The sequence below is a fragment of the Drosophila rhopaloa genome, unplaced genomic scaffold, assembly GCF_018152115.1.
Source record: "Drosophila rhopaloa isolate 14029-0021.01 unplaced genomic scaffold, ASM1815211v1 contig_163, whole genome shotgun sequence".
Classification (NCBI taxonomy): Eukaryota; Metazoa; Arthropoda; class Insecta; order Diptera; family Drosophilidae; genus Drosophila; species Drosophila rhopaloa.
The window spans coordinates 15,571,444-15,584,295 of record NW_025335043.1 but is presented as its reverse complement, the minus strand read 5'-3'; the positions used below and the strand labels follow the sequence as shown (position 1 = coordinate 15,584,295).

General features: G+C 37.2%; 1 protein-coding gene across 8 annotated transcripts in view; it reads right to left on the bottom strand.

Moving 5' to 3' along the window:
* Positions 1 to 32: 32 nt before the first annotated feature.
* Positions 33 to 12,852, bottom strand: part of LOC108037909 (cyclin-dependent kinase 14) — a 107,253-nt gene continuing 94,433 nt past the window's right edge. For all 8 annotated transcript variants that reach the window (XM_044457531.1, XM_044457528.1, XM_044457529.1 and 5 more), the window contains 5 exons: positions 9,478 to 9,652; positions 7,834 to 8,095; positions 5,316 to 5,528; positions 5,057 to 5,236; positions 33 to 3,112 (listed from right to left, as the gene is read on the bottom strand). In XM_044457531.1, the coding sequence (XP_044313466.1) occupies positions 3,048 to 3,112; positions 5,057 to 5,236; positions 5,316 to 5,528; positions 7,834 to 8,095; positions 9,478 to 9,652 (895 nt within the window). In that variant the 3' untranslated portion in view covers positions 33 to 3,047. The remainder of the gene's footprint in view (positions 3,113 to 5,056; positions 5,237 to 5,315; positions 5,529 to 7,833; positions 8,096 to 9,477; positions 9,653 to 12,852) is intronic.

Below are 12,852 nucleotides of genomic sequence, written 5' to 3'. Positions count from 1 at the left end.
GCACTTGAAATTCTTCTAAGTCAAACACCATGTTTTACTTTTCATTGGCCTTGGCCGCTTTTTATTTAATATTAAATTATTGTACAGGTTTAACTTATTCAAATTGTATTTAGTTGCCATCCATTTCTTGTTAAATCATAAACAATTAGTGTTCTCCATGTTAAATTTACCCATCTTCTCTTGTTGAATATGGTTGTGTTCGTCTTTCGCTACTTAGAAATCAACTAAAAATATTTACAAAATTCTCCATTCTTCGTTCATATTTTTGGGGGTTGTGTGTGTGGGCTGTGTACCCAGTTTTCGTTTAACTATACAAAAATGCTTACGAGGTAAACATAAAAATTGCATGCTCCATCTAAACTATCGCCTAACCGCATCGAGAGTTCGTAATTTGTGTTAATAGATTTATTTTGTTTTCAACAAAGGTACATTAAATATTTACGACAAATTCAATGCATTAAAAATATTTAAGTTTCTCCTCGTTCCCGTCCTCCAAGTTGAGAATGTGTTTTACCTTTCGTTCCAGGGTTCCCAGGGTTCCGAAGGAAGGGATTACCCTGCCGCTTAGCTACTACATAGAATACGTTCCGCTAAAAACACTCTTAGTTTAATTACTCGTTTCGATTACGTTATTAGATTAGATTAGTTTTCGCCATTATCTTTTGTTTGCTTTGCTCATCTCGAATGTTGTGCAAATAATCAATTAGTTGGAAAATGCTTCGAAAAATCATTTCTTTTGCTGATTAAAGTAGCATTTCTTTTGCATTTAACGGAAACAAAAACGAAAACCTGTTCCATCATCGCTAATTTCGTTCGATTCGATTTGTTCCATTGGCTCATTGGCTTATAAACTATGGACGTAACCTTCGGGATGGGAAAAGTGCAAAGTGCGTTGCCATGCTGCGTTACCTTTTGTTTCACGATCCTATAATTAAATTTGGGGGAAATTCGCAGAAAACCGAAGAGGAGGGAATGCGTAAACATCCTCCTTGCTAAATTTCAATTGTGTGCAAAATTTTGCTTCTCCTTAACAAAGTATCTATTCATTTCGGCCAGCAGCAAACAATTCTAAACAATTTCGCTTGCTGGGTTTCTCTAAAGTGCCTAATTTGTTATCTTTTTTAGTTTTTGTTTACTTTGTGTGTGTTTACCTTGCTGCACTGTATTTTAGTGTGTGCTTTTTGTTTGCATACTTTTTTCATAAATCACAGAAAAAGTTTATTCATTTGAAATATTTGGTTTTTTAATTCGCTTTTGTTTAAATTTGACTTTTACTTTTTGCTACAAAATATAATCTGGTTGTGGTTAACGCTATTAAAACGTGGCCCTAACCGAGTTGTCTTAACGGGCTTGATATCTCCATAGAATCGTGTCTTAATCAGAGAATCTTAGCAATTTGATTGCCTACAACTCAAATTGGCTCTTCTTTCTCGTCGATTTATACGATATTCATAATATATTTTGTTCTACGCTTTAGTTTGCTCTACTCAAATCGTTTTTGATTTATTTTCTTGTTTCAAAACCATGTGAAGTGTCTTTGATTTCAATTTGCACATTTGTTAGCTCTTCTTTGAACTCATTTGCATATTAGTGGAACCCGGAGATTTCGGGCGTCCTCTCGTTTTTGGCCAAATACGATACGTTTCTTAGAGTATGGAAATGGATTGGGCTTGGTTTCGATTCTTCTCACTACGAACTCTATGTAAAATACTTGGTTAGGTTACTTTAGTGTTTAGTTGATGGCTATTTTATCTCGAATTTACTTTTGGTTGATTGCTAAAAATTTGATTCTACTATTTGCGTTTTTTTGCTAGTTTAATTGTTTATCTATTCGCTTACGTTTGCATCGAAAATGTTATGATTCGTGATCCGCCAGCCTCCCTTTCGATATTATACTTTTTCTAAATGTTCCTAGGAAATCCATCATCATCCACGCGGCAGCAACTCTCTGCGAAAAGAACTCAAAAGTTTAATTAAAAAAACAAAGGAGAACAAAACAAACCTAAATGATAAGATGATTTAAATTTATTTGTTTTACATATCTTTTAAGATTGTTTTACTTGCTTTTTACATAAATTCATTTAATAGATATAAAATTATCACTTAAACAGCGTGGCGAATTTATTTATTTATAATAATGACAAAGGAAGCGTTAAAAATCATACGATCAAACGAAGAATAAAATAGCTGCGAGCGAATCGCTTCTTTAAATGTCTGCTGTGCATATTTAAATTTGAAAACATATATAAATTTAAGTTGAATAATTACTTGGAAATGATCGCACATCTGGTAGAAGCATTTTGGTTGATTAATTGATAGTTGAGGCAAAATTCTCGCCAATTCATTAATTTGTTTAAATTGCACTCTATTAAAGCAGTCGGCAATCAGCAATTTTTTAGTGCACTTTCAATAAACACTCGTCAGCCGAACATTCGCGTTGAAAATATCGACTAAAAAAACTAAAGAGAAAAGAATGAAAACGAAATACACACGAGAATGTTATATAATGCAGACACGATGATGATTATCTCTCACTCATTGCAAACGAAAATATTGCGTAATCCACAGTGGCAATTCACTCACTAAAAGCTACCTTTAAATGTATAATTGTTTTTAGCTTACAAAAGATTACAGAAAACCATGTCTGCGCTTTGACTAAACTGAGTATCCTTTTTCGACGCGACTGCAGGATGGCGAGAAATCTAAACTAAATTTAAGCAATTTGACTGAAAATAAAATGCCGCCGTTGGTTGCATGTCTTCTGCTAAGCTCCCTCAGCTAAACTCACTGCGAAATCGAACTAATAACTAACAAGTATCGTAGAATTATAGTACAAAACTTCTGCGCGCACGAGAAGTTCATCTTGCATTTATATATGGCTGTCGATTGCTGGATTGCTGGATGATGCGATAGGTTGATTGACAGATCTGACGGATAGTCCTGGAGGATGGTGATTGGGTGATTGGTGCTGGGGGTCTGAGGATCTGGGGACTGGGACCCTAACAGTAGAAACGTACGCCATCCACGGAGAGGACTTGCTTTAACTTTCATTTATTCTGTCGATTTGGCTCCGTGTAAAGCTGCACGCCTTCCACGGTGAAAATTGAGGTTTCTGTTTTTGGGGACGAGAGAGAGAAGACATTGGTCATTAGTGAAATAAAATAAAATAATAATATTTGTAATTAAAAAGTTTGAGTTATGACAACATGTTGGGCTCTGACCATGACATAATTTAATTTACGGCCATCGACGAGCGAGCACAATTAAAATGGCCATTGGCAAAATTACATTTTCCAGCACCACATGATACACTCACACAGATGCTGTGTCCACCCCAACCACCCACAAATCTCACACGGATGTGCACAGTGAATACTGCAATTGGTGAAAACTATGTAATGGGAAGTTTCCTCATATACTGGCACTTTTAAATTTTGAAACTTTAGATTTAAAATGAAGTTTTGTAGTAAAAATAATGCGCCTTTAAAATTTGTTTAAACTAAGTTTGTTTATGAATATGTTTTGAAACAATTCACTAATATATATATCATATACCCCTTTAAAAGTAGTTTAGAATTCCATTAAAAAATGGAATTTATTAATTCCATTAAAAAAATTTAATTTTAATTCCATTAAAATATTTATTTGGTTCACTAGAACGAATCTCTACTGTAGTACACAGTGTTCATGCCATCCTAAACCGCAAAAACCGCACGCGGGGTGTGTTGACCTTTTCGTGGCCATGATAAATGAAGCGCATTAGTTGCGTTTTAATTGATTCTATCTGTCCACGCTGCGTATACGCAATGCTGCATGGGCAAATACCAGGAAAAGTCCCCACTTTTTTTTCGTAATGAGCTGGTCTTTAGAGTTCTTCCAACAGCGACTGTGATTTAGCCAGAAATTAGCATAGCACCCTATCTGGATTTGTGTGTGTAGGAAAAAATATAACCAGTTTTGTGTAAACAAATCACGCGTTAATCGCATTTTAAGCACACTTTAAGCTGCCCCCGATTAAATGCAAAGTTCTGCTCGGGGAATTTGCACTTCATTCATTTATTTTCGGTTTTTCCACTGCATTCTCGAGTGGCTTTTGTGCCCCTGTATATATGTACTTTTTAAAGCCCTTGCTATTGCAGTTGATTTTCTGCTCCCCAAAACTCCCTGCATTGCATTTGCCAAATTGCATAGTCCACAACTTGATGCTGGTTTTTGGGGCTGACCCTTAAACTTTCTTTTTTTTCGGAAATGTTTCCATTTACCAGTGGGTACCAGTATCCAGGATAGGAGGTCTGCTAATGAATGCAGGCCCTCAGGAAAAACGGAAGTTGGTGTGCACTTTATTTACTCGGAAATGCAGGGAATGCGAAATGGGATTGGCAAAGATAATTGCTTATAGATACACGGCAGAATATGAATTATATGTTTATCTATTGGGTATTACATTCAATTAATTACAACTAATACCACAATTTAAAAGATTTTACCCCATATTCGTATAAGAAATTACCCAATACAAAGTAAAACCCCACTTGAGTATGATAATTTCTTTGGGTGTATACCAGATTGGATTTGGACTTTAAAACAAACCATTATTTACTTTCGGATGTTCACTTATCGCAATCTAATTAGTAGACAAGCTTGATTTTCTGTCGTAGCCCTGTATTTGTCCAACAAGTTTGTCCTTTGCATTCGGTATTTATTTTTTCGCAACTTGTTGCAAACTTTTGCCACCACTTGAAATACAAATTAAAACTGGCAAATGCAATTACTGTTAACTATACCTCGGAAACACTCGCTAAGCAGACCCCTTCTCAGTCGAAGAAAACTGCTCGAAAGGCAAACAAATTGTCGCGAAACTTAAATGAGATGTCCTTACAAAAGAATGGGCTACCTTCACGGGGTTTTTCCCTGACTTTCTGCCAACTTTGAGCAAACATTTCATCCTTTTTCGCCTTTTTTGCCCCTTTGTTAATTGGTTTTCTTTCCGGCCACACACAGACAATGGCCGAAAGTTTTGGGCTGTAAATGTTTAATTCAATTCTGCAGGACTCACCGTCTGGCAATTCGTAGAGTTTCTTTGGCAACTGCGCAAAGTACGGATGCTGCAGTGCATCATCGGCGCCCAAACGCTGCTCCGGATTCAGTTGCAGGAAGCCGTTGGCTATCGTCTCGCCCTCGATGATGTCGTACAGCCGTGGGAAGTTGTGACCCAGTTTCCGCGGTCGATAGAAACCTGTCCCCAAAATAATAGTTGGGTGGTGCACCCCGAGATTAGCTCCGGTTCATACCGATTTACCCAGTGAATTACTCACCCAACTTGTGCGGCTTGTAGCCGGGGAAGTGGGTGACCCCCGCCCACGTGTCCTCGGTGGGCGTGCCCAGCAACTTGAATATCTTGTCCAGCTGATCGTAGGTATCACGTATGCCCGGGAACGTCGGCATCCCGGTCACCATCTCCACGAAGATGCAGCCCACGCCCCACATGTCCAGCGAGGTCGAGTACTCCGTGCTGCCCAGCAGGACATCTGAAATGGTCACGAGCTCTCGGTTAAATAAATGCACTTCTCTGCTCCTCTGCTTTGTTGCAGAATAAATTGCCATTTTAAATAAACAAGAGGGAGAGATGGAGAGAGGAAGGGGAGTTGGAGAGGGAGGAGGAGGAGGAGGAACCGGAAGAGTTAGCTCTGCACTTCCTGTTCACCTTTGTGTTTATCTTTGCTGCCGCTTTTTGGGGCAGCCACTAACAAAGTTTAGCACTCCCAAGGGGCACATACGCTTTTCTGGTTAGGTTACTATTTTTGTTTCAATAAAAGGAGTCAAAGGTAGTCAAAAAGGTTTCAAAATTAAAAAGCGTAAAAGGAGCAGAAGTTGTACAGACATTAAACATTATTACGTTAAAGAAAATTAAAGATTAAAAAAGTTTGATCTTCAAAAGATTAAAAAAAATATATATCATCAAGAAAAAGAGAATTTAAAATTGAGCAAATAAGTTTAAGTTTTATTTTTCCTTATTTTAGGAACCTTTATAAGGCATTTTATTACCAATGATTTTAATTTAAAAACTCTGAAGTCTAACCATTTAAAATTTGTTTGGGTTTTACTTAAAGAACAATTAATTCTTAGTTTGTCAATTATCTGAAATAAGAACTGTGTTATTTAATTATAAATTATTACAAGTACTAATCAAAGTCGATCAAAAATGTTTCTTAAAACTTACGATTCATGCAGACTGGGTCTTGAATTGATCTCAGGCTTTTGGAATGCCAAGCACGCACTTCACACACATTCATACAATGGCTTTTATTATTTTTTGTGGCCTTTGTCATACTTTGTTTATTATTAGCACTACTAATGAACGTTTCTGAACATGCTTTTGTTTATTTTTTTTGCTTTTGGGTTTCTTAAGATTGGTTCAAAATGAAAAATTCTTAATAATAAACACAGACATTTTAGTAAATATTATTATGACTAAAGAGTTAATAAAAGTTGTACGTAACACAACCAGAATTATTCTAAATCGGCTGTTTAAAAATATTTAAAATACATTTAACACAAAAAACAGTCGCATAACTAATATATAAAAATGTAAATGTTGTAGTAATATTTATATGACTAAAGAGTTAATAAAAAATGGAACCTAACACATCCAGAAATATTCAAAAGCTTAAAAAAAACTAACAAAAGTCCCTTAACTAATATATAAAAAATGTAAATGTTGTACCAAAAACAGTCGTATAAATATTCAACAAAGATATGTAATAACCCTATTTTGTTGTACCCAGCACACCTATGCTCCTGGTTGCGACCCACACCGATTTTCCGGGCAGGTGGCGACAGGTGCCCATGGCAACCACATCCGCATCCGCATCCTCATCCTCATCCGCCTCTTTTTCCCCTTTGTTTTTTGCACGCTTCTGCTTTTTGCCTGCCGGCGTTGTCTGCCAAGAAGTGCAGATTAAATTTGTTTAACATGCTTCCGAACTATTCCCCAGCTGACGTTGATGGCGTCCAGAGTTTAGGGGTCAGGGGTCAGTAGTTCGGGGTGAGGACTGCAGTTCAGGTAGACCTCCCACACAAAGTGTTTATGCCCAGGGAATTGCATATTAGAAAAAATTAACTTTATTCCTCTATCCCGACTCCTTCGCTTTTAGTTTTTCATTTAGCTGGCCCGCAAATTGATGGAAAAATCTTTGCCATGCAAAATGAATTGTTTACCCATTGTCGAGGGATGGATCTTCATGAAGCATTAATTTAATCCCACTCAGGCCGCTCTGCTAAACGAACAATTTTCAGCCCGTATGAACGCCAATTAACTGGCTTCGAGTGCCCAAAACAAACGAAATAATTTAATGCGATTTTCAAATTGGTTCGACTTTGGGGCTTGGGATAAGCTTCAAACTGCAAATTGTTTGCGCTTCCGAAAAGTGATTACTAGCTTTTTTTCTGACTGCGAAAAGCAAACATGAAAAGGCTCTTAAGTATTTCACTTTGAAGGGATTAAAAGATAGGGGAAAACAAATTTCACACAAATATTAAAGCACTATCTATTCTTGGGATTTGAAGCATTTTTTGTGTGGGAAAAAGCGTCGCGTTAACTACTTAATAAATAAAATTCATATTTCTTACAAATAAAATATTGTTATAAAAAACACTTAATAAAGGGACATTTAAAAGGGAATTTTGAAATTATTTTGTTGAAAAACTCACTTAAATATATAAATGAATATGTCTTAAATTTTAATTAGAAATGACCCCCATCAAGTCATCTTTTCTGACACCTCTCCTTCTCCAGTTCCCCTCTTAACTTATTATTCTATCTGGAAAACTCACCTGGAGGGCGGTACCATAACGTGACCACCTCGTGGGAGTAGGTGTGGCTGGGCACGCTCTTGGCCCTGGCCAGTCCGAAGTCGGCCAGCTTGAGTTCGCCGCAGTCGCTGATGAGCAGGTTCTGCGGCTTCACATCCCGATGCAGGACACGCCGCTTGTGGCAGTAGGAGAGTCCACGGAGCAGCTGGAAGAGGAACAGGCGCACGTTGCGATGGTCCAGGCCGCCCGGGTGCTTCTCCATGTATTGCGACAGATCCGTATTCTGTAATCGGAAAGAGTATTCGATATTAGCACGGGTAACAACATTAAAAAGGAAACAAAATTGGTCTTCTAGTATATTTATCCTTTTCAAATGTTATCCGATTTCAAAGTGGCATACCTCTAAGGACTTGTGATTTGATTAATAAAAATCTACATCAAAAAATTTAAAAATCTTTGACCCATTTTCATTTTTATTTTCAAAATTTTCAATTTATCGTTGATCATCAAATTTTAGATTCCAAGGCATACCTCTAAAACTTATTTTTCAAATCAAAAATTTTCAAGTTATCGTTGATCAAATTTTCCGATTTGTCCAATTTTCGATGTCTTAAATACAGTGAGCCAAAATTGGTCTTCGGGAGTCCATAACATTACCAAATTTTATCCGATTCCAAAGTGGCATGTCTCTAAAGACTTGTGATTTGATTCTCTAAAAATCTGCATTCAAAATTTTCAATTTAACGTTGATCAAAATTTTGACCCATTTTCATGTTAGTTATTTCCAATTTTCCGATGTCTTGAAATACAGTGACTCAAAATTGGTATTCGGGGGTCCATAACTTTACCAAATTTTATCCGATTCCAAAGTGGCATACCTCTAAAGACTTGTGATTTGATTCTCTAAAAATCTGCATTCAAAATTTTCAATTTATCGTTGATCAAATTTTTGACCCATTTTCATGTTAGTTATTTCCAATTTTCCGATGTCTGGAAATACAGTGACCCAAAATTGGACTTCTAGAGTCCATAACTTTATCAAATTTTATCCGATTCCAAAGTGGCATACCTCTAAAAACTTGTGATTTGATTCTCTAAAAATCTGCATTCAAAATTTTCAATTTAACGTTGATCAAATTTTTGACCCATTTTCATGTTAGTTATTTCCAATTTTCCGATGTCTTGAAATACAGTGACTCAAAATTGGTATTCGGGGGTCCATAACTTAATCAAATTTTATCCGATTCCAAAGTGGCATACCTCTAAAGACTTGTGATTTGATTCTTTAAAAATCTGCATTCAAAATTTTCAATTTATCGTTGATCAAATTTTTGACCCATTTTCATGTTAGTTATTTCCAATTTTCCGATGTCTGGAAATACAGTGACCCAAAATTGGACTTCTAGAGTCCATAACTTTATCAAATTTTATCCGATTCCAAAGTGGCATACCTCTAAAGACTTGTGGTTTGATTCTTTAAAAATCTGCATTCAAAATTTTCAATTTATCGTTGATCAAATTTTTGACCCATTTTCATGTTAGTTATTTTCAAGTTTCCGATGACTTGTAAAAGGGTGACCCAAAATTGGACTTCTAGAGTCCATAGTTTTACCAATTTTTTGTATTTTTTGTTTCGATATATTGAGGTATATTACAGGTACTCACCACATATTCAAAGACAAAGGTCAGAGTCTCGCGCGTGTGGACGATGTCGTGCAGCGTGACGATGTTGCTGTGTTTCAGTTCTTTCAGCAGCGAGGCCTCGCGAATGGCGGTGAACGGGGCGCCCTCCTCCTCCTGCAGCCGAATCTCCTTTAGCGCCACCCGCTGGTAGGTTAATCTGCAATGCAAACGGTACGGAGTCGGGGAATTAATAAAATAAATACTCGAGCGGGAATGTCCGACAAGAACAACAATTGCACAGCTGCCGGCGAGGCAACAAAGAATTAGGCCCGCAATTTGTGGTAGGAACCCGCCCAAAATGTCGTCCTCGCCGAAAGTCAGGACATGTGGGGTGGGACCTAGGGAGCCTTTGTATATTAAACAGACATAACGACCCAACACGCAGGGAAATGTACGGCAAACACTTAAATTAGGATAAGGCACAGGCCACAGGACATGGAAGGGCAGAGAGGATACAGCTTGGATGGCAGTGTTGGCAGCTTAGCTTCTCCTTTTTAGTCTTTAATGGTTCGCTAAAGATCAGATTTTAGAGGAAGTATGTCTCTAGACACCTAATAACCCGTGGAAAACAACAAAGCAATGGAAATTTAGTTTGGGTTCTACTAGAAAAATATATATTTTAATATTTTAAATTCATTTTATACTTAGATCACGTTAAAGTTAAAGGTTGAATACCTAAGAAAAATCCTATATTTCAAATGTAAATTAACACGTTTTAATCACAAGAACTGAATTTAATATCATAAAAGAGCTGTTTGATCTAGTCTTGCTAAAACATCTTTTTATTTGTAGGAAAAACCGACATCTCTGGAAAAAATATATAGAAGGCAGAGAGAAAAGGACACAGCGGAGGACATTTGAAGTGTCAAATTAGGTTAAATTATTTGACACTGCCGCACAGACGTTGGCAATTTATGCGGCTTTCTCGCATTGCCAAGGCAACATTCTAATTGGCAGGGCAAAAAGCCCGAAAAAAAGAAAAACCAGAACGCAAATCTTGCCATAAAGTAGTTGACTTTAAGGGCAGAAGCTAGAGTGAATTCACGAAAGTTTCTTTATGGCTCGAGCATGCCAGCATGAAGATGTCGCTCGAATGTGTCAAAGTGCAAGTTTTTAGGGGCTTGAATTTATCACGCCACCAGCTAATTGGGCAAGCGAGGGTTAATGACGATGATGAGGGCTCCTGATGACGGAACTCAAGCGCTTCAATTTGTCGAGCAGCATCGTAAACTCTTGCTGGCAAGTAAATATGCTCAAAATACCCTAAACTTTTTATCGCAGGCATAAAAATTCACAGACTTCTTCCTATTCCCGAACAATATCTTCGAGTAGCGGTGAATTAAACCTTTTATGTGATATCAAAATGTATTCTAAAACACACTCGGTTAATAAACCTTCCATCTAGGAGGAGCCGGAGAAAAATGCTATAAAAAGCTTATGTCCTTACCGCATCCTCAGCCATTTCCATGTAAAAGAAAAACAGCTGCCAGGAAAAGAGCGATTTTCCCATGAAAAGTGTACACAGAAAATATGCGGAATTGAACAACAAAACTCTGAAGATTAAGTTAAATTAAAATCATTTAAAATATTTGTAAAGTACAATGAATTGTATATTCTATAAATTTGGGAAATATATATTTTAGATTTTACATTTTTTAAAGAAAAATTATTTTAATGCCTTTTACAAGAGACATTTTTCTTTTCTGTGCACGAGAAAAGCTCTAAAATCTCTTGATAATTTTTCAAGTGTCGAATGGTGGGAGATTGTGAAGAGGATTTGCTGGCTGAGACCAAACTTTGTCTTGTTAATGTTAAAATAATACGATTTAGTTAAGCATAAAGCGAAAATTGCGTGTGGCATCAAAGTTTGGGAAAACTTTTAGCAATCGAAAATTTTCCTGTGACAGCTGACCTACTAAATGCTAATCAGCAACTTGACTTTCTGCTCGAAGGACTCTTGGCTTGATTTCTTGCCCTTTTCTGTGTTTGCATAGGTAGGAAATAGTACGGAAAATTCCGGAAAAAAAGTACAGTGGCAAATACAAAGACAACCAGGACAAGGCAAGGAAAAACGAAAGTCAAATAGAAGTGAAATCATTCATGAAATCTTTTACAATTGGCAAACAGAGAAGGACTCGGAGCTGGGGGACTTATTCAGAAGAAGAAAAAAAACAGTCCGAGAGGAAGCATAAATCTTGGAGAAGGAAAGTGACCCAATTTCCATTTGAAAAAGCAAAAAAAAAACAGAGCGCAAGGAGTCGCAGGATCGCAGCGAAAAGGACTCTAAACAAAGCCAGGCCTAAGAAAAGTGAAAGCCAAAACTGAGGGGTCACATTTCCATTTGGCAGATAAATTAGAGCGAATTAATTGCATTTCGTATAAACAAAGGCTAATTGGAACTCATTTCGCATGTAAGTGCCGTCGTGCATAGCAAATGAGAAGAGAAAAGCTGGGAAAACTAGGAGACTTAGGGGAACGCTAGGGGGGGGAAAAGCGGAAAAACTCGAGCAAGAGGCTGGCTGTCAAACAACTTTGTTCGTTTTTCACGTAATGCCCATTGTTAAGGGACGAAGTTCCAGCCAACACCAAAGCAAATGATTGTCAAATAAATCAAAAACAAAAGGGAGAAGGAAGATGAAGTGTGTGAGAGCGATGGGAAGTGGAAAATGGGAAATGGGGTGGGAAAACCAGGGGGCAAGTGGCTGTGACAGGCGCAAAAAAAGGGGGACTGGGTGGCATCTATCATCGCAGAAGCAGGACAGCAATCCTGTCAAAAAGGTGACGAAGCTGCTTCCCTCTCTGCTCGATTTTCCAGACCCATTTGTCAAATTATGAAGGAAAGACCCCACAACCCTAACCCCAACTCCAAAATCCAGCTCCTTAAACAACTGAAATCAGTGCCAGACGAGGCGCAAATGAGCCAGCATTTTGTAATGCCATGTTTTTAAGGGTGGGGTTAAGGAAAATAGGCTGCGGAAAACGCAAGGAAGTCAACTCAATTGTGGGGCAAGTTTTCAGAAAAGTGCGTGTCCAGCACTGGGGAAAAAATTTGTAAGTTTAAAACTGGAATTTAAGTTCAAAAAGGGATTCAAATGATGACCTAAACTACACCAAAATAATTTAAGATTATATAAATAAAAGAAGTTTATTACTATAAATATTTTATAAGGGCTAAACTGCGTGGAAAGTGTTCGTTTTTCCAAATATAAGAATTATAAGTAAAGATTGCATTATGAATTTAATTTCTTGGAAATGTTTTCATTGTTGTTTCTTAATTGGTAAAATATTTTCCTATCTGAATTTCAAGTTTTCTAAGGTTTTCCCCAGCCTATTGAATCTTTCTTGAGATAATTTCAC